This window comes from Scyliorhinus canicula, chromosome 14, assembly GCF_902713615.1.
Source record: "Scyliorhinus canicula chromosome 14, sScyCan1.1, whole genome shotgun sequence".
NCBI lineage: Eukaryota > Metazoa > Chordata > Chondrichthyes > Carcharhiniformes > Scyliorhinidae > Scyliorhinus > Scyliorhinus canicula.
Window position 1 is genome coordinate 98778436 of NC_052159.1, and position 21811 is coordinate 98800246.

The 21811-nt window shown below is 46.4% G+C and overlaps 1 protein-coding gene across 4 annotated transcripts in view; it reads right to left on the reverse strand.

Annotated features, from left to right (window-relative positions):
- Window positions 1-21811, reverse strand: part of angptl5 (angiopoietin-like 5) — an 83951-nt gene that overhangs the window by 26228 nt on the left and 35912 nt on the right. For all 4 annotated transcript variants that reach the window (XM_038819152.1, XM_038819150.1, XM_038819151.1 and 1 more), the window contains one exon: window positions 1734-1834. In XM_038819152.1, coding sequence (XP_038675080.1) covers window positions 1734-1834 — 101 coding nt within the window. The remainder of the gene's footprint in view (window positions 1-1733; window positions 1835-21811) is intronic.

Below are 21811 nucleotides of genomic sequence, written 5' to 3' on the forward strand. Positions count from 1 at the left end.
CCGAGCCGACAAGTGACTCCAGATCCACAGCAACGTGGTGTACACTGAAATGGCCTAATGAGGCACTATGCCCAAGAGCTGGAAAATTCATGATGGGTAATAATATGCAGACCCACAGACACAACCACATTGTGTGAATGTATTTTTTTAAATGTAGTGTGCAGCAGGCTATGCTTAACGTCACTCAGGTCTCCACATGCTGCTTGAAATGATTCTGCTGCAAAGAAGTGGCCAAAATCTTCCCTTCCAGCATGTAACAAAGAGATGTGACTGTGGCGCTCAAGAACCTGAGTCATTGTGACTTAGGCTTATAAGGCACTTTTTGCTCCTCAGTTAAAGATTCATGATTAATCACATTCTTGATTTGAAACAGCTCTGTCACCTTCATGAGCATCCTGAACCCTTCTTCCTCTCATTCTCCTCCTCATCCTCCTCTCCTCCTCACTAGAGGATGTATCTTCCACAAATTCCCATGTTTGGCCTAATTAGAATGCTGAGGTGATGGTGAGGATCAAAATGGACCTGCCTTCAGGAGAATTAAGGCCTCTGGATAAGAGAAGTTTGAAATGGAAACTCTACTTCTCTGAAGCAGTGCCAGCAGTCACAGCAGCATAAATTGCCTAATTGAAACTTAATGGTCAGCTAGAGCATGTAAACTTGCCCTAACAAGCTGACTCATATAAAAACAAGAAATCCACCTGGCATAAAACACACTTGGCAAGCATTTTATTGCTTACATCACGTATTATTGCATCAATTGTGAGATTAACAAATTTAGCTACACCATTTAATAAAATTTGAATGACATAGGTGGGCTTCCAATTTTTAGCCCTGCCTTCCTAACATATTATCTGGATCAGGGGTGATGGCGTCGGGAGCACGATCTAGCACCATCATGCCCGGGCAGCACCATAGTACAGTGGTTAGCACAGTTGCTCCAGGGTCCCAGGTTCGAATCCCGGCTTGGGTCACTGTCTGTGCGGAGTCTGCACGCTCTCCCCGTGTCTGCATGGGTTTCCTCCGGGTGCTCCGGTTTCCTCCCACAGTCCAAAGATGTGCAGGTTAGGTAGATTGGCCATGCTAAACTGCCCTTAGTATCCAAAAAGGTGAGGTGTGGTTACTGGGTTATGGATAGTGTGGATGCATGGGCTTAAGTAGGGTGCTCTTTCCAAGAGCCAGTGCAGACACGTTGGGCCAAATGGCCTCCTACTGCACTGTAAATTCTATGATTCTATGATAATAAAGAAGACAATAGCCATTGGATTTCAACAATGCATTCCTGGATCAAATAAACTGTAATTATCCAAAACGATAGCACATCATTACATCCATTCAAGTAATTGCCCTGGTTAGGGGATTCATGATGTCTTACTCATTCTTGTTCTAAACTGTGTCAGGAACAAATCTCATTCTTGGTATATGGTATTCTCGTCTGACTTATACATTTTTCAAGTCAAATTCTTTGTAAGCAGATCCTTATTTTTGTGACATGGACCTGGGCTTTTCAATTTTGTTTAATTTTTCTAAATTATTTCAACATTGAACACAATAAAATGATAAAGTCGTTTGTTAACTTCTGTAGAGATTTTATAATGAAAGTCGCCAAAGTCCCCCAGGACCATAGGCTGTTCTCCCCCTTTTTGAGAGAGAGAGCTGACTGATGGTGATAAAATATATCATAGACAGAGAACAAAGAACGAAAAAGCCAAGAAGTATCAGAGATTTATAAGCACCTCAAATGGGTAATCAGCTCCCTCTGGATGAATTATGTAGATTCCACTTGGTGTTCTAGATATAGAGCCTACAGTGTCCTTAATATCAGTGCAGTCAAATCCTGCAACAATACAAACAAATAATATTTTCAGTTGTTAATATAGAGAAGTTGACAAAAACTGTTTGCGATTCCTAAATAATCTCTCTTTTAGTTTGTTTTATTGTGTTATTAAATATGCTAGACTTTGCAAAACAAAGTGGCAGACAAATCAATATTAATCATTAGGTTAGCAATAGCAGTTTTAAAAGAATCTTGAGCTTTGTTATTATTTCTCTGTAACTTTTATATTGTAAATTTGAATTTTAGAACCTTTTGCATGAAAGGTTCATCCAACAGAATAACTTTTAGGTTTGCTTTATTCCTGCCCCTACAAATTCTGTTAAAGAGTACACTCATTCAGATAAATCAAGAAAAACATAATCGGCACAATTAAAATGCTATTTATTGCCCTTTAGACATAAATGAATATATAAAAATTAAGGTATAAACAGACACATTTATTTTTGTTAACGTAAAGTAAAATGCAAAATACATGCAGCTACTCTGTTACTATCTACTTGTATACATGGATATGGAAACTATGTAATTTTGGATGGACAGCAGGGGGAGTGTTATATTTCTTTGTTGCCGCAAAGAGAAAAGATATGGAGGTGCCCACACTTTGGATTCTTGTTGCACACACAATCAAGATGGTGATCTTCCCAAAGCCTGCGCAAATACTCTGTTGATGTCACTACAAATCACATGATGCTGAACCAGCAAGAATGTATTCCCAGATACATATAACCCCTCCTTCTTTACTTTATTACTGCAACAACAACAATTAATATTTATACAACATACCCCCTGATGTGTTATTGCTATATCCAATTCAAGAAGACAGACTCCGTCGAGAATGTTTATTACTTTTTGGTAGAATTTGGCATTCTTGAATTTGGTTACTTGCAAACTCGGAAGTATCCTCATTCCTTTCTGTCGATGATCATTCTTGAATAGTTCGTTCAGTATGGCACTATAGGCTTTGAGACGTCCTCAGAAACAGAATCTGAACTTGTCTCTTGTCTCTGTTCCAAAGTATAGCCCCTAAAGGTAGAACCTCTTGACATATTTCTGTAAACAAACTTTGTGCAGCAACAAATGAGCAGCATGACGTTGCCAAACTCTTTCATTATCCATCTGTACGATGTACAATATTGGACCTGTCTTTGTTAGGATCATAGTTGGTACCCATTTCTCATTGGTGGTGTAACTCATGTTTTGTTATGCTCTTGACGTAGCATAAGCTGCTTCCTTGATGTGCACTCCGACTTGGAGATAGCTTTAACACATTTATCCAGGAAGTCGCTCTTGTTTTGCCCCTTGGAGTATTTGAAGGTCTGGAAGATTTCAGCTGCTTCTGGACACACAATGGTAAGTAGAAGCTTTATTTTCTCTGCATCCGCCATGCTATCTAGGTCGGATGCTACCAGGTAGATATCGACTCTCTGCCTGAACGCACTCCAGTTCTCACTGAGATTGCCTTGGTACCTGAGCTGCTGTGGGACCGGAATCTCGAACATCATCTTGCCTGGCTGCTGTTGCTGGTGTCATTGTTTGCTGAGTTGTAACTATATGGATTTAACAGTCACTCACTGGTGCCATGTTTTGTTATGCTCTTGACGTAGCATAAGCTGCTTCCTTGATGTGCACTCTGACAAAGGAAGTTTCAGACTTGGAGATAGTTTAACACATTTATTAAACTGTTAACAATTCTCCTACTTGGATTCGACTCTCCTGTTAATCCTGCTATAGCTACTCAGACTATCTAACTAGTCTGCTACAATCCACGTGGTGGGTGTGATGTGTTTCAATCAACCCTATGTACTCACTAAGTGTCTCCACTGGAAAGAGGAAGATCATGTGTGTTTTGTCCTTTTATATGGGTTGGTGTAATGCCCTCCTGTGGTAGTGTCACCTCTGTGTGTGTCGTGACTGCCCATTGGTCGTGTCCTATCTTACTGGCCTATTGGTTGAATGTCTGTGTGTCATGTCTCTGGTGCTCGCTCTAGTGTCCATCTAGTCTGTGTGCATTTGCATTAACCCCTTGTGTATTTACAGTGATGCATATCACCACAACTCCTAGCTAGAACTCTCTCTTTCTCCCTGGTTAAATATTCCCCTTTTAGAGATTTTCCCCTCCGAGCAACTTGTACTTGTTGCTGTCATTTGACAATCTTTGAAATAATATGTGGAGTTAACAAATCAAACTTTGCCTGTTAGCATGTACAATGTTGCAATACGATATTACGAAATAACCCTAACTCTTCTTGATAATGTTCCCTGGTCCTTCGATGCTTTGATAGAATGCTTTAATGATTGCACAAAATGTTTAGCCAATATATTCGTTGCTGGATGATATGGAGCTGACTTAATAAGGTGTATTCAGCGTTGGAACCACAATTATTCATAATATAAATTAACGATCCAGGAGAAAGAACTGAGACTTCTCATATGAGGAGCTGTTGAGGATTCTGAGTTTTTAATTGATTGAGTTTAAAAGGATGAATGGGGATTGCTAAATGTGGTGCTTTCCCTATCTGAGGAGCCTGATCCAGAGGTAATCATCGCATTGGATACCAAAAAGGCATTTGATAGGGAGGTAAGAATGGAGGTACTTTTTGCCGTCTTGGAGAGGTTCAGGTTGGGGCCAAGGTTTGTGTCTTGGGTGTGACTGGTGTAACAGGGCCCATAATTTAGTGTCCTCACCAACACCATGAGCTCAGGACACTTCCAATTAAATAGGGGAACGAGACACAGGTGCCCTATGTCCCCTCTCCTGTTTGCATTGGCGATAGAGCCATTGGCCATCGCCTTAAGGGCTTCAGTTCATGTAAGTGGAGTGGGATAATGGGGGAGGTGTGGAGCACAGGGTATCCCTGTATGCTGATGATCTTTTACTTTATGTAACAGACACGGTGCCCACCATGGGTGATATAATGGAACTACTGAGGCACTTTGACTCTTTTTCAGATACAAGCTAAACTTGGAAAAGAGTGAATGCTTTCTGGTTACTTCCTTTCCGTATGGCTGTTTCAAGCTTTAGATATCTGGGGGTCCAAGTGGCCTAGGATTGGGCCCATCTCTGCAAACTGAATTATACTAGCCTTGTAGGTAGAGTCAAGACCGATCTGTAAAGTTGGGATAACCTCCCCTGTCCTTGGGGGGCAGGTCCAGTCAATTAAGATGAACATTTTGCAAATATTTTTGTTTTTGTTCCAGTGTTTTAAGATTTTCCTCTCTAAGTCCTTTTTTTGGGGGAGTCAAGAAATTAATTGCATCCTTTATATGGGCGGGCAAGATGGCAAAGATTCGTAGGGCAGTCTTCAAAGGGATAAATGGTCAGGGGGCTTGGCAATGCCAAACCTGATATTTTACTACAGGCCAGCTAATGTGGAGAAGGTGTTGGGTTGGTGTACTGGTCCGGAACTCATGTAGGTGCAGATGGAATCAAAGTCGTGTAGAGCGTCTGGTCTGAGGGCATGAGTGACGGCCTCACTCCCATTCTCACCGACAAAGTATTCGGCAAATCCAGTGGTTGTTTCCACTTTGAAGATATGGAGACAATTTCAACAGCATTTTAAATTGGGGTCAGTGTTGAAGCTGGCTCCCATTTGTGCTAATCATCTGTTCGAGCTTTGGAGGTTGGATGCCATCTTGGTGGGGTGAGGAGTGGAGAAGGGGCTAGAGAGGGTGATCTGTTCCCAGAGAGGCGGTTTGCTAGTCTGGAGGAATTGATGGAAACGTTTTGTAGCGCTAACAATTATACTCAAAGACGAGAGACATGTACAATCGAGGCTTTATTGCTGTGCGATGCTATTCCTCCATCTGCAATTGTAGACTAGTGTCTGAGTGATTCACTCGCATATTTATACACAAGCTCCCTGTGGGCGGAGCTAGCCGGCAGGGGCTTACCGGAGGAACCTGTATTACAGGTCCAGGCATACATCCCCCTACTGCAAGTACACATCACTACAATGGTTATATCACCACATTCACCCCCTGTAAAAAATTAGTCCGGCGGGAGTGACGTGTAACTATAATACAAAGGATGAGCTATTTACAAGAGGGTCCAAACAAAGAAAACCAAGAGTCCATCCGGTCTGCAGGTCACAGGTTGAGCCGAACCGGCAGTCGAATGTTCCGCTGTGATCGGCATAGCTGTGGTGGCGACATCGGTGCAGGTGTTGGTGCTGGCTGCTGGCGGGATGACTCTGAGAGCGAGCCAAAATCTTCCGAGAGCGAGCCAAAATCTTCCGTGTCCTCCAGTGTGGGCAGGGGGACGAGGGATAGACCTGGTGGGGACGAATAGAGGGGCGCCGGGGAAAAGGAGGGTGGCGCGGGGGGAAAAGGGAGCATGGGCATGGGATCGGCACCTGAGGGAGCCAGGTCCCGGAGCAAGACTGTGTCCTGGCGGCCGTCGGGGAACTCCACGTAGGCATACTGAGGGTTGGCGTGGAGAAGGCATACTTTGTCCACCAGTGGTTCCGCCTTGTGGTGCCAGACATGCCTACGAAGAAGGACTGGGCCCGGAGTCGTGAGCCACGTCGGGAGCGACACCCCGGATGTAGACTTCCGAGGGAAGGCAAAAACACGTTCATGGGGTGTACTGTTAGTTGCGGTGCACAGTAGCGACCGAATGGAATGGAGCGTGTCAGGGAGGACCTGCTGCCAGCGAGCGGCTGGGTGGTTCCTGGACCGTAGGGCCAGCTGGACAGCCCTCCATACCGTCCCGTTCTCCCTCTCTACCTGCCCGTTGCCCCGGGAGTTGTAGCTGGTCGTCCTGCTGGAGGCGATACCCTTGCTGAGCAGGAACTGACGCAGCTCTTCGCTCATGAATGAGGATCCCCTGTCACTGTGGATGTAGTCGGGGAAACCGAACAGGGCGAAAATAGAATCCAGGGCCTTGATGACGGTGGCAGACGTCATATCCGGGCATGGGATGGCGAAGGGGAACCTAGAAAATTCATCGACCATACTAAGGATGTAGGTGTTGCGGTCGGTGGAGGGGAGGGGCCCTTTGAAGTCCACGCTGAGGCGTTCAAAGGGGCGGGACGCTTTCACCAGGCTCGCGCGATCTGGCCGGTAGAAGTGCAGCTTGCACTCGGAACAGATCTGGCAGTCTCTGGTGACTGTCCGTACTTCCTCGACGGAGTAGGGCAGATTGCGGGCTTTGATTAGATGGTACAAGCGAGTGACCCCCGGATGGCAAAGGCTCTCGTGCAAGGCATGGAGCTGGTTCACTTGTGCGCTGGCACATGTACCTCGGGAGAGGGCGTCTGGGGGCTCGTTGAGCTTGCCGGGGTGATACAAGATCTCGTAGTTGAAGGTGGAGAGCTCAATTCTCCACCGCAAGATTTTGTCATTCTTGATCTTGCCCCGCTGCGTGTTGTTGAACATGAAGGCTACCGACCGTTGGTCAGTGAGGAGAATGAATCTCCTGCCGGCCAGGTAATGCCTCCAGTGCCGCACCGTTTAAACGATTGCCTGGGCCTCCTTTTCAACAGAGGAATGCCGAATTTCGGAGGCGTGGAGGGTGCGTGAAAAGAATGCCACGGGTCTGCCTGCCTAATTCAGCGTGGCGGCAAGTGCGACATCTGAAGCGTCACTTTCTACTTGGAAAGGCAGTGTCTCGTCTACTGCGTGCATCCCGGCCCTGGCTATGTCTGCTCTGATACGGACGAAGGCCTGTTGTGCCTCAGCCGAGAGGGGAAAAAGTGTGGACTGGATAAGTGGGCGGGCCTTGTCCGCGTATTGTGGGACCCACTGGGCATAATAAGAAAAGAACCCAAGGCAGCGTTTGAGGGCCTTGGGGCAGTGGGGGAGGGGAAGCTCCATGAGTGGGCGCATGCGGTCGGGGTCGTGCCCCAGTAGTCCGTTTTGGACTACGTAGCCGAGGATGGCTAAGCGGTCTGTGCGTAACACGCACTTCTCCTTGTTGTACGTGAGATTAAGGAGCAATGCGGTGTGGAGGAATTTAGAAAGGTTGGCATCATGGTCCTGCTGGTCATGGCCGCAAATGGTGACATTGTCGAGGTACGGGAAGGTGGCCTGCAGTCCATACCAGTCAAGGGGCTGTTTAGCACACAGCTAAATTGCGGGCTTTGAAAACAGACCAAGGCAAGCCAGCAGCACGGTTCGATTCCCGTAACAGCCTCCCCGAACAGGTGCCGGAGTGTGGCAACTAGGGACTTTTCACAGTAACTTCATTTGAAGCCTACTTGTGACAATAAGCGATTTTCATTTCACCATTCGGTCCATTTCTCGTTGAAATACCGAGACTCCATTCGTGACGCCGAAGGGAACCCGAAGAAATTGGTACAGACGTCTGCCTCGAAGGCAGTGTAGGGGCGGTCCGATTTACGGATGGGGAGCTGGTGGTAGGCGGATTTCAGGTCAATAGTAGAGAAGACCCGGTACTGTGCAATCTGATTGACCATATCAGAAATGCGGGGGAGGGGGTACGCGTCGAGCTGCGTGTACCGGTTGATGGTCTGGCTGTAGTCCACGACCATCCTGTGCTTCTCCCCGGTCTTAACCACTACCACCTGGGCTCTCCAAGGGCTGTTGCTGGCCTCGATGATACCCTCCCGAAGCAGCCGCTGGACTTCGGACCTGATGAAGGCCTTGTCCTGGGTGCTGTACCGTCTGCTCCTGGTGGCGACGGGCTTGCAGTCTGCGGTCAGATTGGCAAAGAGTGAGGGAGGCTCGACCTTGAGGGTCGCGAGGCCGCAAACGGTGAGGGGAGGTAGGGGTCCGCCGAATTTGAGGTGAGGCTCTGGAGATTGCACTGGAAATCCAGGCCTAGTAAGAGTGACCCGCAGAGGTTGGGGAGAATGTACAGACGGAAACCGTCAAATTCCACGCCCTGTACAGTAAGTTTAACCAGGCAGAAACCCCGGATCGGGACAGAGTGGGACCCGGAGGCGAGAGAGATCTGCCGGTTGGCGGGATGGACCGCAAGGGATAAGCGCCTTACCGTATCCGGGTGGACGAAGCTCTCGGTGCACCCGGAGTCGATGAGGCAGGAGGTCACGTGGCCGTTGACCAGCATCGATGTGGAAGAGGGTGCCAGGCTACGAGGAAGCGACTGGTCGAACGGAACGGAGGCGAGCAACAGGCGATCGGCGGTCGAGTCAGATGAGTCCGGCGAGGAGTGGTAGCGACCCGTGTCCCGTGGCCCCGTCCCAGGGAGGACAAAATGGTGGCATCTGGAGTACCTGTGGGTAAAATAACGGCGCCCATGGAGCGCACGTTGTGGGGTCGGGACAAAATGGCGGCGCCCATGGAAAGCACATGACGGTGGTGGATGAAGATGGCGGTGCCCATGGAGCGCACGTGGCGGGGGCGGCGAAAGATGGCGGCACCCACTGATCGCACGTGAGGTTGGGGGAAGCGGACGGCGGGGCCCATTGAGCCCATGGACGGCTGAGGCGAGGGGACCGGGGGCACGATAGTGGCAACTGTCTAGGACTGACACACCGCTGCAAAGTGGCCTTTCTTGCCACAAGCTTTGCAGGTCACGGTGCGGGCCGGGCAACGCTGGCGGGGGTGCTTCTGCTGACCGCAGAAGTAACAGTGGGGACCCCCAGGGAGCGCGAAGCAGCGAGCAGCGCAGGCGTTGTGCACGTGGGCAGCTGCTGGGGGGGCCGTTTGCGGGGCCCACGAGGGGTAGGACGGGTGGGCCGAGTGGCTAGCGGAATAAGATCGCGCACTACGGGAGGTGGCCATCATGGAAAACGCCAGGGCCTTTGCGGCCGCGAGGTCGGGCGCAGCCCCTTCCAGCAGTGGTTGCCGGATGGTGTCCGACGCAATGCCTGTAACAAAGGCATCGCGCATGAGTAAGTCAGAGTGTTCCATGGCTGTGAGGGCCCGGCAGTTGCAGTCTCGTACCAGAGGTATAAGGGCCCTCCAGAAGTCCTCAATCGACTCACCCGGCTGCTGGATACAAGTAGAGAGTTGATGCCTCGCAAACAGGGTGTTCGCCGACTGTGCATAGTTCTCCTTGAGCAGTTCCATAGCTGTGGTGTAGTCAGTCGCATCTCGAATTAGCGGAAAGACGCTGGAGCTAAGTCTGGAGTACAGGAGTTGCTTTTTCTGAGCCTCCGTCGGGGGAGGGTCCGCTGAAGAGATGTAGGCCTCAAAGACTGCAAGCCAGTGAACAAAGTCTTTTCTGGCGTGAGGCGACTGCGGATCCAGCTGCAGACGGTCAGGCTTGATTCTGATGTCCATGGTGAACGGAAAATCGCACAGCAATAAATTGTAGCGCTAACAATTATACTCAAAGACGAGAGACATGTACAATCAAGGCTTTATTGCTGTGCGATGCTATTCCTCCATCTGCAATTGTAGACTAGGGTCTGAGTGACTCACATGCCTATTTATACACAAGCTCCCTGTGGGCGGAGCTAGCCGGCAGGGGCTTACCGGAGGAACCTGTATTACAGGTACAGGCATACATCCCCCTACTGCAAGTACACATCACTACAGTGGTTATATCACCACAAGTTTGGGCTCACACGTTCAGACTGATTTAAATACTTACAAGTACGCAACTTTGCAAAACAGATTTTCCTAACGTTCCCTGTGGCGCTGCCAACCTTATAGAGATGGTTCTCTCGCTCACCAGATTGGAGGAAGGGAGCACTTCCAGTATTTATAGATGGATTATGTGGGAGGACTTAGTGTCAGTGGACGGGGTTAAGGCTAGGTGGGAGGAGGCGAAGGGCCCATATTAGATGATGAGGTGTGGAGTGAGGCCCTGCACTGGGTGAACTCCATGTCCTTGTGCATGAGGCTTGGTTTAATCCAACTCAAAGTAGTTTGTAGGGTATATCTGACTAAGTCCAGAATGAGTCGTTTCTTTGCAGGGGTGGAAGACAAGTACGAGCGCTGCTGTAGAGTTCTGGCTGACTATGGGCACATGTTCTGTTCTTGCCCCAAGCTTGTGGGTTTCTGGGTCTCCTTCTTTAGCACCATTTCGACAATTCTGAAAATTGAGCTGGAGCCCTGTTCCTTAGTGGCCATTTTTGAAGTGTCAGACTCACCGGAGCTGCAGACGGGCATGGGGGCCTATGTCCTGGCCTTAGTTTTGCTGTTTCTTCAGAGGCGACGACTGCTGGGGTGGAGGTGTGCATCACCACCCAGTGCCTCAGTATGGCTAGGAGCTCTGATGCAGTTCCTATACGATTTTCATTAACGACTTGGATGAGGGAGTTGAAGGGTGGGTCAGTAAATTTGCAGGCGATACGAAGATTGATGGAGTTGTGGATAGTGAGGAGGGCTGTTGTCGGCTTCAAAGAGACATAGATAGGATGCAGAGCTGGGCTGAGAAGTGGCAGATGGAGTTTAACCCTGACAAGTGTGAGGTTGTCCATTTTGGAAGGAGAAATCTGAATGCGGAATACAGGGTTAACAGTAGGGTTCTTGGCAATGTAGAGGAGCAGAGAGATCTTGGGGTCTATGTTCATAGATCTTTGAAAGTTGCCACTCAAGTGGATAGTGGATCGTGGGTCGAAGGGCCTGTTCTGTGCTGTATTTCTCTATCTCTATCTATCTATCTATACATTGAGAAAGTCAAGTAAACCTAAGGCGAGCAATTGAGGAGTGTTACCGAAGATGGCAGCCATTTAGTGTCTATTTCAAGGAATTGGTTACCATTAGTGTTAAGGGGGGAGGGGAGAAAGGAAAGGGGGGGAGGTTGGCACAGCTTATCCATGGGGTTGCAGCAGTGGTTGAACACATAAGCTGAACATCGAGCCACTTCAAGTGGGCATCTACCACAATCAAAAACATCATAGCCAAAATGGGACCAGCAAAGCCAATGTGGAGCCTCGTCTACGGATGCCCAAGCCACTCCCAAGAGTGTAAACTTTCTGCAGGTGGAAGATTGTATTGAGTCTGACATTGTTCACATAGGTTGACCATATTTTCAATCTCCTTGTTGATCCCTGGCCAGAAAATGTAACTCCTGGCCAGCATCTTCATCTTGGACTGACCAGGTTGACTGTTCTGACTTCTCAAAATGTCAGCTGTGACAACCATCTTTTAAACTCTTGACAACACAGGGGGAAGGAACCCCATTGACCGGCCGGCGTAATGGAGAATCCCGGCGGTGGGTCGAGGCATCTTCCATTTTGTGTGAGAGTAATGCACCAATGCCATAAGACAATGCATCACAAGTGACCGCAATGGGTTTATCTGGATTGAAGTAGAAGAAAATAGCCACGACTGTAAGACCTGTTTCACCTGATCAAAAGGCTTCCAACAGTGGCGCTTCTTCAGCAGTTGATGTAGCGGTGCCAAATTGGTAAACAGATTGGATAAAAAGCAGCTGTAATAACTGACCATCCCTTAAATGGAAATATTCAGTTCTGACATATTTCTTGGTTCAGGTATCCCTTTGATTGCCTTTATCTTATCTTTGCATCAACTCTGAAACCTAAATACGCGACCTCATCAGCACTTCTCTTACTTCAGCCAAAAACCTCTTCACGGCATCTTCCAAATTTGCACTGCGTTCCTCCAGTGCTATTCCCTTTACTAGAACATCATCCAGATACATGCCAATCTTTGGAATTCTCTGCAAAGGGTTTAAAGTTATGTGCTGAAATAAAGCACAGGCAGATGAAATACCGAAAAGCAATCTCGTATATTAGAACAAGCCTTTGTGGGTATTTATGGTAATAAACTTTCATGACTGATCTTCTAGTTCAATCTGCTGGTATACATGGCTTAAATCCAATTTGGTGTATTTGAGGCCCCCTGCAACTTGACATATAAACCTTCTATCCTGAGGTAGGATATTTATCTACTTTAACAGCCCTGTTCACCGTCATCTTATAATCCCCAAAGATGTGTGGTCCGGCTTCAACACTGGGACGATCAGTGCTGCCCATTCTGAAAACTGCTCTGGAGTAATTACTCCCATGTTTTCCACATGCTTCATCTCCACCTCCACTTTTTGGTTTCGAGCATAAGGCACCATCTGGCAAGGAAACATTTTGGAAAGAGAACCCTACCCAAGTCCACACCTCCACCATATTCCAGTCACGCCATACAATCTTTTGAGATACTAAGGGCAATTTAGCTTGGCCAATCCACCTAACATGCACATCTTTGGACTCCTTACAGTTGCATCTATCTTGGGAAAGCTGCCTTGGGAAAGCGGGCAGCATAATCAAAGACCCCTCCCACCTGGGTTATTCTCTCTTCCAACCTCTTCCATCGAAGATACTAAAGTCTTAAAACACGCATCAACAGATTCAAAAACAGCTTCTTCCCTGCTGTTACCAGACTTCTGAATGACCCACCTATGGACTGAATGGATCTCTCTACGCATCTTCTCTACTGTGTCGCACTATACTCCGCAAGCTTCACCCAATATCTATGTCTATGTATTTAAATTGTGTATATATCATTTGTCCTATGTTCTTCATGTATGGAACAATCTGCCTGGACTGTACGCAGAACAATACTTTTCACTGTACTTCAGTACATGTGACAATAAATCTAAATCTATATCTGTCCTGACAGTGCTCTCCCCCACAATGGTAACAGGCCTCTAACCCTTGTGACTGCTGGTTACTTTTCTTCTTCTTTGACACTGCTGCTCCCTTTTTCGGGAATGTTGAGTGGCCGCCGCTTCCCACCATAACTGGTTCACCTCGTTTTCACATGTTTTGTAATTCAAAAGTGCTTTGTTCAGCGTTTTCAGTCGCCTGAGCCAACGCAACCACTTCATCCAAGGATATCTTCATTTCTGGTTTACAGCTTCTTCTGAATATCTAAGTTGTTGATCCCATAGACCAATCGTTCATGCAGCATATCGCTGAGAGAAATATCAAATTCACAATGTTCCGACATATGTTGAAATCTGGCTACAAAAGCTGATGTCTTTCTCCAAGACCTCTAATGACTGTACGAAATTTATAGCACTGTAGAATCATGGAGGGTTGGAGTTTGTAATAGTCCCTTGCTAGTTGCACCAATTGATCAAAGAATTTGGAGTCCAGAGCCTCTGGAGATGTTAAGCTTCACATGAGGTTATATCTTTGTGGGCACAAACTGTAAGTAATGTTACTTTCTGTTTATCTTCTGCCATGAAAAAGCCTGGGTCAGTTTTTGTGCAGTGTGTGCAGAAGGGTTTTCTGACACAGTATGTAGACAGGCCAACAAGGGCGAGGCCACATTGGATTTGGTACTGGGTAATGAACCCGGCCAGGTGTTAGATTTAGATGTAGGTGAGCACTTTGGTGATAGTGATCACAACTCGGTTATGTTTACTTTAGCAATGGGCAGGGATAGGTATATACCGCAAGGCAAGAATTATAGCTGGGGGAAAGGCAATTATGATGCTATTCGGCAAGATTTAGGATGTATAGGATGGGGAAGGAAACTGCAGGGGATGGGTACAATCGAAATGTGGAGCTTTTTCAAGGAACAGCTACTGCGTGTCCTTGATAAGTATGTACCTGTCAGGCAGGGAGGAAGCTGTCGAGCAAGCGAACCGTGGTTTACTAAGGAAGTTGAAGCACTTGTCAAGAGGAAGAATAAGGCTTATGTTAGGATGAGACATGAAGGCTCAGTTAGGGCACTTGAGAGTTACAAGTTAGCCAGGAAGGACCTAAAGGGAGAGTTAAGAAGAGCGAGGAGAGGACACGAAAAGTCGTTGGCGGATAGGATCAAGGAAAACCCTAAGGCTTTCTATAGGTATATCAGGAACAAAAGAATGACTAGAGTAAGATTAGGGTCAATCAAGGATAGTAGTGGAAAGTTGTGTGTGGAATCAGAGGAGATAGGGGAAGCGTTAAATGGATATTTTTCGTCAGTGTTTACACTGGAGAAAGACAATGTTGTCGAGGAGAACACTCAGGTTCAGTCGACCAGGCTAGATGGAATTGAGGTTCAAAAGGAGGAGGTGTTAGCAATTTTGGAAAATGTCAAAATAGATAAGTCCCCTGGGCCAGATGGGATTTATCCTAGGATTCTCTGGGAAGCCAGGGAGGAGATTGCAGAGCCTTTGTCCTTGATCTTTATGTCATCTTTGTCGACAGGAATAGTGCCGGAAGACTGGAGGATAGCAAATGTTGTCCCCTTGTTCAAGAAGGGGAGTAGAGACAACCCTGGTAATTATAGACCTGTGAGCCTTACTTCTGTTGTGGGTAAAATGTTGGAAAAGGTTATAAGAGATAGGGTTTATAATCATCTTGAAAAGAACAAGTTGATTAGCGATAGTCAACACGGTTTTGTGAAGGGTAGGTCAGGCCTCACAAACCTTATTGAGTTTTTTGAGAAGGTGACCAAACAGGTGGATCAGGGTAAAGCTGTTGATGTGGTGTATATGGATTTCAGTAAGGCGTTTGATAAGGTTCCCCACGGTAGGCTATTGCAGAAAATAAGGAAGTATGGAATTGAAGGTGATTTAGCGGTTTGGATCAGTAATTGGCTAGCTGAAAGAAGACAGAGGGTGGTGGTTGATGGCAAATGTTCATCCTGGAGTTCAGTTACTAGTGGTGTACCGCAAGGATCTGTTTTGGGGCCACTGCTGTTTGTCATTTTTATAAATGACCTGGAAGAGGGTGTAGAAGGATGGGTTAGTAAATTTGCAGATGACACAAAAGTCGGTGGAGTTGTGGATAGTGTTGAAGGATGTTATAGGATACAGAGGGACATAGATAAGCTGCAGAGCTGGGCTGAGAGGTGGCAGATGGAGTTTAATGCGGAAAAGTGTGAGGTGGTTCACTTTGGAAGGAGTAACAGGAATGCAGAGTACTGGGCTAATGGCAAGATTCCTGGTAGTGTAGATGAACAGAGAGATCTCGGCATCCAGGTACATAAATCCCTGAAAGTTGACACCCAGGTTAATAGGGCTGTTAAGAAGGCATATGGTGTGCTAGCCATAATAAGCAGGGGGATTGAGTTTCGGAACCACAAGGTCATGCTGCAGCTGTACATAACTCTGGTGCGGCCGCACCTGGAGTACTGCGTGCAGTTCTGGTCACCACATTATAGGAAGGATGTGGAAGCTTTGGAAAGGGTTCAGAGGAGATTTACTAGGGTGTTGCCTGGTATGGAGGGAAGGTCTTACGAGGAAAGGCTCAGGGAATTGAGGTTGTTTTCGTTAGAGAGGAGAAGGCTGAGAGGTGACTTAATAGAGACATATAAAATAGTCAGAGGGTTAGATAGGGTGGACAGTGAGAGTCTTTTTCCTCGGATGGTGATGACCAACACGAGGGGACATAGCTTTAAATTGAGGGGTGATAGATATAGGACAGATATCAGAGGCAGTTTCTTTACTCAGAGAGTAGTCGGGGTGTGGAACGCCCTGCCTGCAACAGTAGTAGACTCGCCAACTTTAAGGGCATTTAAGTGGTCACTGGATAGACATATGGATGAAAATGGAATAGTGTAGGTCAGATAGGCTTCAGATGGTTTCACAGGTCGGCACAACATCGAGGGCCGAAGGGCCCGTACTGCGCTGTAGTGTTCTATGTTCTATATTCTATGATTTTATTAGTAGCGAAAAAGTATCGAAGACAATCAACATACTGGCGCCAACTTTCAATCTCCGAATCAAATGGATCAATTTTCCTGAATAGTGGCATGGTTATTCGACTGCTGATGATCTTCTACCTTTTCAGGACCCTGAGAGACCACTCCTCACTCCCTTAGAATGTTCGATGAGTTTCCTTCGATTGGATTGATTTATTCTAAGGGTGGCACAGTTGTACAGTGGTGAGCACTGTTGCCTCACAGCGCCAGGGTCACGGGTTCGGTTCCGGCTTGGGTCACTGTCTGTGCAGAGTCTGCATGTTCTCCCCGTGTCTGTGTGGGCTTCCTCTAGTTTTCTCCCACAAGTCCTGAAAGTCCTTGTTAAGTGAATTGGACATTCTGAATTTGCCCTCTGTGTATCCGAACAGGCATGGAGTGGCAACTAGGGGCTTTTCACAGTAGCGTCATTGCAGTGTTAATGTAAGCCCACTTCTGACACTAATAAAAATTATCATTATTATAATAAGTTGCATTGCGAAGCAGGCAACAAGACAGTGTTAAATCACAGCGGTGATTTACTTAACTAAGAAGAAATTTATAAACAGTACAACTACTACTCAGGTCTAATCCCCTTGACTCCCAAGCTCTGACCAACCCCCAACAGCCAAGTCCACGTCCTAACACCTGATAAGGGCCATGCTACCACAATGTTTTTCAGTTTGAAAAATATCCAGCAAAGGAAATGTAATCAATTTAAATTCTAAATGTTACCATACCTAGCGTAGCAACACTGACTACCAGGAATGCATGGCTACTCCTCTATTGCTGAAAAGAGAGACAAGTTACCAAGGCTTTTTAACTTCATTCATCAGGATAAATTCAAGAATACAACATTTCAAACAATTAAAATAATTTCCCAATAGCTATTTCACATTGCTACTATGCAATGGCAATGCAAGTGATATTTCCCACTAACAGGATGCTGTCATTCCAAAAAGAAATTCTGCCTACCACACAATTGAGTACTCTCATGTGTGAATTTCAATGCTGGTGTGATATCAGGTACATAGGCCTTGCATCCCATTAATTGGCTGTTCAAATTAAACAGCATATTCCTTCCGTTGTTCTTAATAGGTAGACTACAGACCCATACTCAACCAACCTTGATTAATAAAAGTATCAGGGGAGAAGGCAGGAGAATGGGGTGAGTGGCCTAAATTCTGCTCCTGTGTCTTATGGTCTAACCCGCACTTGCAAAACCCAAAACAAAACATCTACCATTAGGTGAAATTCTCAATGAGGCAGCAATTTCTGAACAATCCTGAGTACACTAATAGTTACACTAACAACTAATTTAAGTTAATTATCTGAGCTTGTAATGTGGCTCATTTACACTCTCTGGAAGTGACGTGCATTCATAACAGGGACCCATTCTCTGCAAACAAAATAAATGTTTTCAAGCCTTGTATCTTTTATGAATTACCCAGGAGCTTGAGAAGCCCATGGTTACGCCTTGATTTCTCGCTGGCAAACCCTCGACCAATCAAAGTCACTTTGCCCACCAATCAGCACCTTTTTCTCTTGTAGAATAATTTGTTGTGATCATTTAGCACCCTTGCATTTGTCCTGATGAGCACAAGATGAAAAACTTCCACAATATGTCTCCCTATTTAGCAATGTTCAAGTTTTGTACCACCATGACTGTTTGAGTACTCCTGTCATCGAACATCTATGTGGCATCAATGTTGACTACTGTATCATATTATATTTTCAGCTATTAATGTATCACATGAACACATGCTGTCACAACACAGTGGCCAGTGCGTGGTCAATTCTAACCAAGTTGACCTAGAGTAGCAACACAGGTGCACTAAGATTTTATTTAATATATCCGAGATCCTTTGTTGAGCCAAATAAACTCCAGTCACGAGGTTTGTAACATTAACATAAGTAATCTGTTATTATGTACAGTATTAGAATTCAACAGACATAAAATGTAACCGACTATCCAATATCCCTTTCCCAACTCCCCCTTTCTAACTACCCTCCACTCTCCATACATACACACAGATATACACAGAGGAGAAAGGGTGCTGAAAAGGTGGGGGGGGGGGGGGAATAATAAAAATAAAAGGATCTTTGAAGCACTGGGATCATTTCCGTTTTGATACTTCTTCCTTCTTCCTGGGACAGCATGGTAGCACAGAGGTTAGCACAATTGCTTTACAGCTCCAGGGTCCCAGGTTCCATTCCCGGCTTGGGTCACTGTCTGTGGAGTCTGCACGTTCTCCCGGTGTGTGCGTGGGTTTCCTTTGAGTGCTCCGGTTTCCTCCCACAGTCCAAAGATGTGCAGGTTAGGTGGATTGGCCATGCTAAATTGCCCTTAGTGTCCAGAATTGTCCTTAGTGTTGGGTGGGGTTACTGGGTTATGGGGATAGGGTGGAGGTGTGGGCTTGGGTAGGGTGCTCTTTCCAAGAGCGGGTGCAGACTCGATGGTTCGAATGGCCTCCTTCTGCACTGTAAATTCTGTGATTCTATGATTCTTTCTATGCATGAGATACTTTTCTCTGGCAAGATTGTCTACCTTCTCAGCAGACTCAGTATCATTAAAGCTTCACTGAAAAGGATGCGCTGGGCACCCATGGCTTTCAGAATAAAGCAGTTCTTTCACTTGAACAAGTAGGAGGGAGAGAAAGCATCCCTTTCACTTCCGAGGTCTAAATATTTCTGCCCAGTTATCTCAGAAAGCATCACACAGGAATCAATCAATGATCCTCTTCAGGCAGAACACTGCTCCTGGCCAATCCAAGAACCAATTAATCCGACTCCCTCCAAACCTGATTCCTAAAATCCACTTGATGTTGAGGATTCTGGCTTCTCCTCTCAAAAAACAAAACCTGGGAGCACAGTATCCTGACAAGCCAGGTGTTAGATCTGGAGGTAGGTGAGCACTTTGAAAACAGTGACCACAATTCGGTGACCTTTACGTTAGTGATGGAAAGGGATAAGTATACCCCGCAGGGCAAGAGTTATAGCTGGGGGAAGGGCAATTATGATGCCATTAGACATGACTTAGGATGTGTTGGTTGGAGAAGTAGGCTGCAAGGGTTGGGCACACTGGAAATGTGGAGCTTGTTTAAGGAACAGCTATTGCATGTTCTTGATAAGTACGTACCAGTCAGGCAGGGAGGAAGGGGTCGAGCGAGGGAACCGTGGTTTACCAAAGAAGTGGAATCTCTTGTTAAGAGGAAGAAGGAGGCCTATGTGAAGATGAGGTGTGAAGTTTCAGTTGGGGCGCTTGATAGTTACAAGGAAGCGAGGAAGGATCTAAAGAGAGAGCTGAGACGAGCAAGGAGGGTACATGAGAAGTCTTTGGCAGGTAGGATCAAGGAAAACCCAAAAGCTTTCTATAGGTATGTCAGGAATAAAAGAATGACTAGGGTAAGAGTAGGGCCAGTCAAGGACAGTGGTGGGAAGTTGTGTGTGGAGGCTGAGGAGATAAGCGAGATACTAAATGAATACTTTTCGTCAGTATTCACTCAAGAAAAAGATAATATTGTGGAGGAGAATGCTGAGACCCAGGCTATTAGAATAGATGGCATTGAGGTGCGTAGGGAAGAAGTGTTGGCAATTCTGGACAAGGTGAAAATAGATAAGTCCCCGGGGCCGGATGGGATTTATCCTAGGATTCTCTGGGAAGCCAGGGAAGAGATTGCTGAGCCTTTGGCTTTGATTTTTAGGTCATCATTGGCTACAGGAATAGTGCCAGAGGACTGGAGGATAGCAAATGTGGTCCCTTTGTTCAAGAAGGGGAGTAGAGATAACCCCGGTAACTATAGGCCGGTGAGCCTAACGTCTGTGGTGGGTAAAGTCTTGGAGAGGATTATAAAAGATACGATTTATAATCATCTAGATAGGAATAATATGATTAGGGACAGTCAGCATGGTTTTGTGAAGGGTAGGTCATGCCTCACAAACCTTATCGAGTTCTTTGAGAAGGTGACTGAACAGGTAGACGAGGGTAGAGCAGTTGATGTGGTGTATATGGATTTCAGTAAAGCGTTTGATAAGGTTCCCCACGGTCGGCTATTGCAGAAAATACGGAGGCTGGGGATTGAGGGTGATTTAGAGATGTGGATCAGAAATTGGCTAGTTGAAAGAAGACAGAGAGTGGTAGTTGGTGGGAAATGTTCAGAATGGAGTTCAGTTACGAGTGGCGTACCACAAGGATCTGTTCTGGGGCCGTTGCTGTTTGTCATTTTTATAAATGACCTAGAGGAGGGCGCAGAAGGATGGGTGAGTAAATTTGCAGACGACACTAAAGTCGGTGGAGTTGTAGACAGTGCGGAAGGATGTTGCAGGTTACAGAGGGTCATAGATAAGCTGCAGAGCTGGGCTGAGAGGTGGCAAATGGAGTTTAATGTGGAGAAGTGTGAGGTGATTCACTTTGGAAAGAATAACAGAAATGCGGAATATTTGGCTAATGGTAAAATTCTTGGTAGTGTGGATGAGCAGAGGGATCTCGGTGTCCATGTACATAGATCCCTGAAAGTTGCCACCCAGGTTGATAGGGTTGTGAAGAAGGCCTATGGTGTGTTGGCCTTTATTGGTAGAGGGATTGAGTTCCGGAGCCATGAGGTCATGTTGCAGTTGTACAAAACTCTAGTACGGCCGCATTTGGAGTATTGCGTACAGTTCTGGTCGCCTCATTATAGGAAGGACGTGGAAGCTTTGGAACGGGTGCAGAGGAGATTTACCAGGATGTTGCCTGGTATGGAGGGAAAATCTTATGAGGAAAGGCTGATGGACTTGAGGTTGTTTTCGTTAGAGAGAAGAAGGTTAAGAGGTGACTTAATAGAGGCATACAAAATGATCAGAGGGTTAGATAGGGTGGACAGCGAGAGCCTTCTCCCGCGGATGGAGGTGGCTAGCACGAGGGGACATAGCCTTAAATTGAGGGGTAATAGATATAGGACAGAGGTCAGAGGTGGGTTTTTTACGCAAAGAGTGGTGAGGCCGTGGAATGCCCTACCTGCAACAGTAGTGAACACGCCAACATTGAGGGCATTTAAAAATTTATTGGATAAGCATATGGATAATAAGGGCATAGTGTAGGTTAGATGGCCTTTAGATTTTTTCCATGTCGGTGCAACATCGAGGGCCGAAGGGCCTGTACTGCGCTGTATCGTTCTATGTTCTATGTTGTTCTAAGCTGATGGCTTCAACCTTGCGTCTTCTGCTTCAAGACACATTCTGATTATGTGCCCACAGACCAAAATAATTAAATAACAAAAGAGAAATGGGAGCAAAGGAAATAAACAGGAAGAACTATTACAATGCACATAATCCACCTGATATATTCCTGTCCAATGGAATATCCTAGAGGTGGGGAGACTGAGGGGACTCAATTAAATGGCTCCCTGTCCAAATTGCAACCACAGATCCAAACTAGCATCCAAAATCAGGAACTCCCTGAGCACACATTTGGCTGCAATACAAGACTTTTCA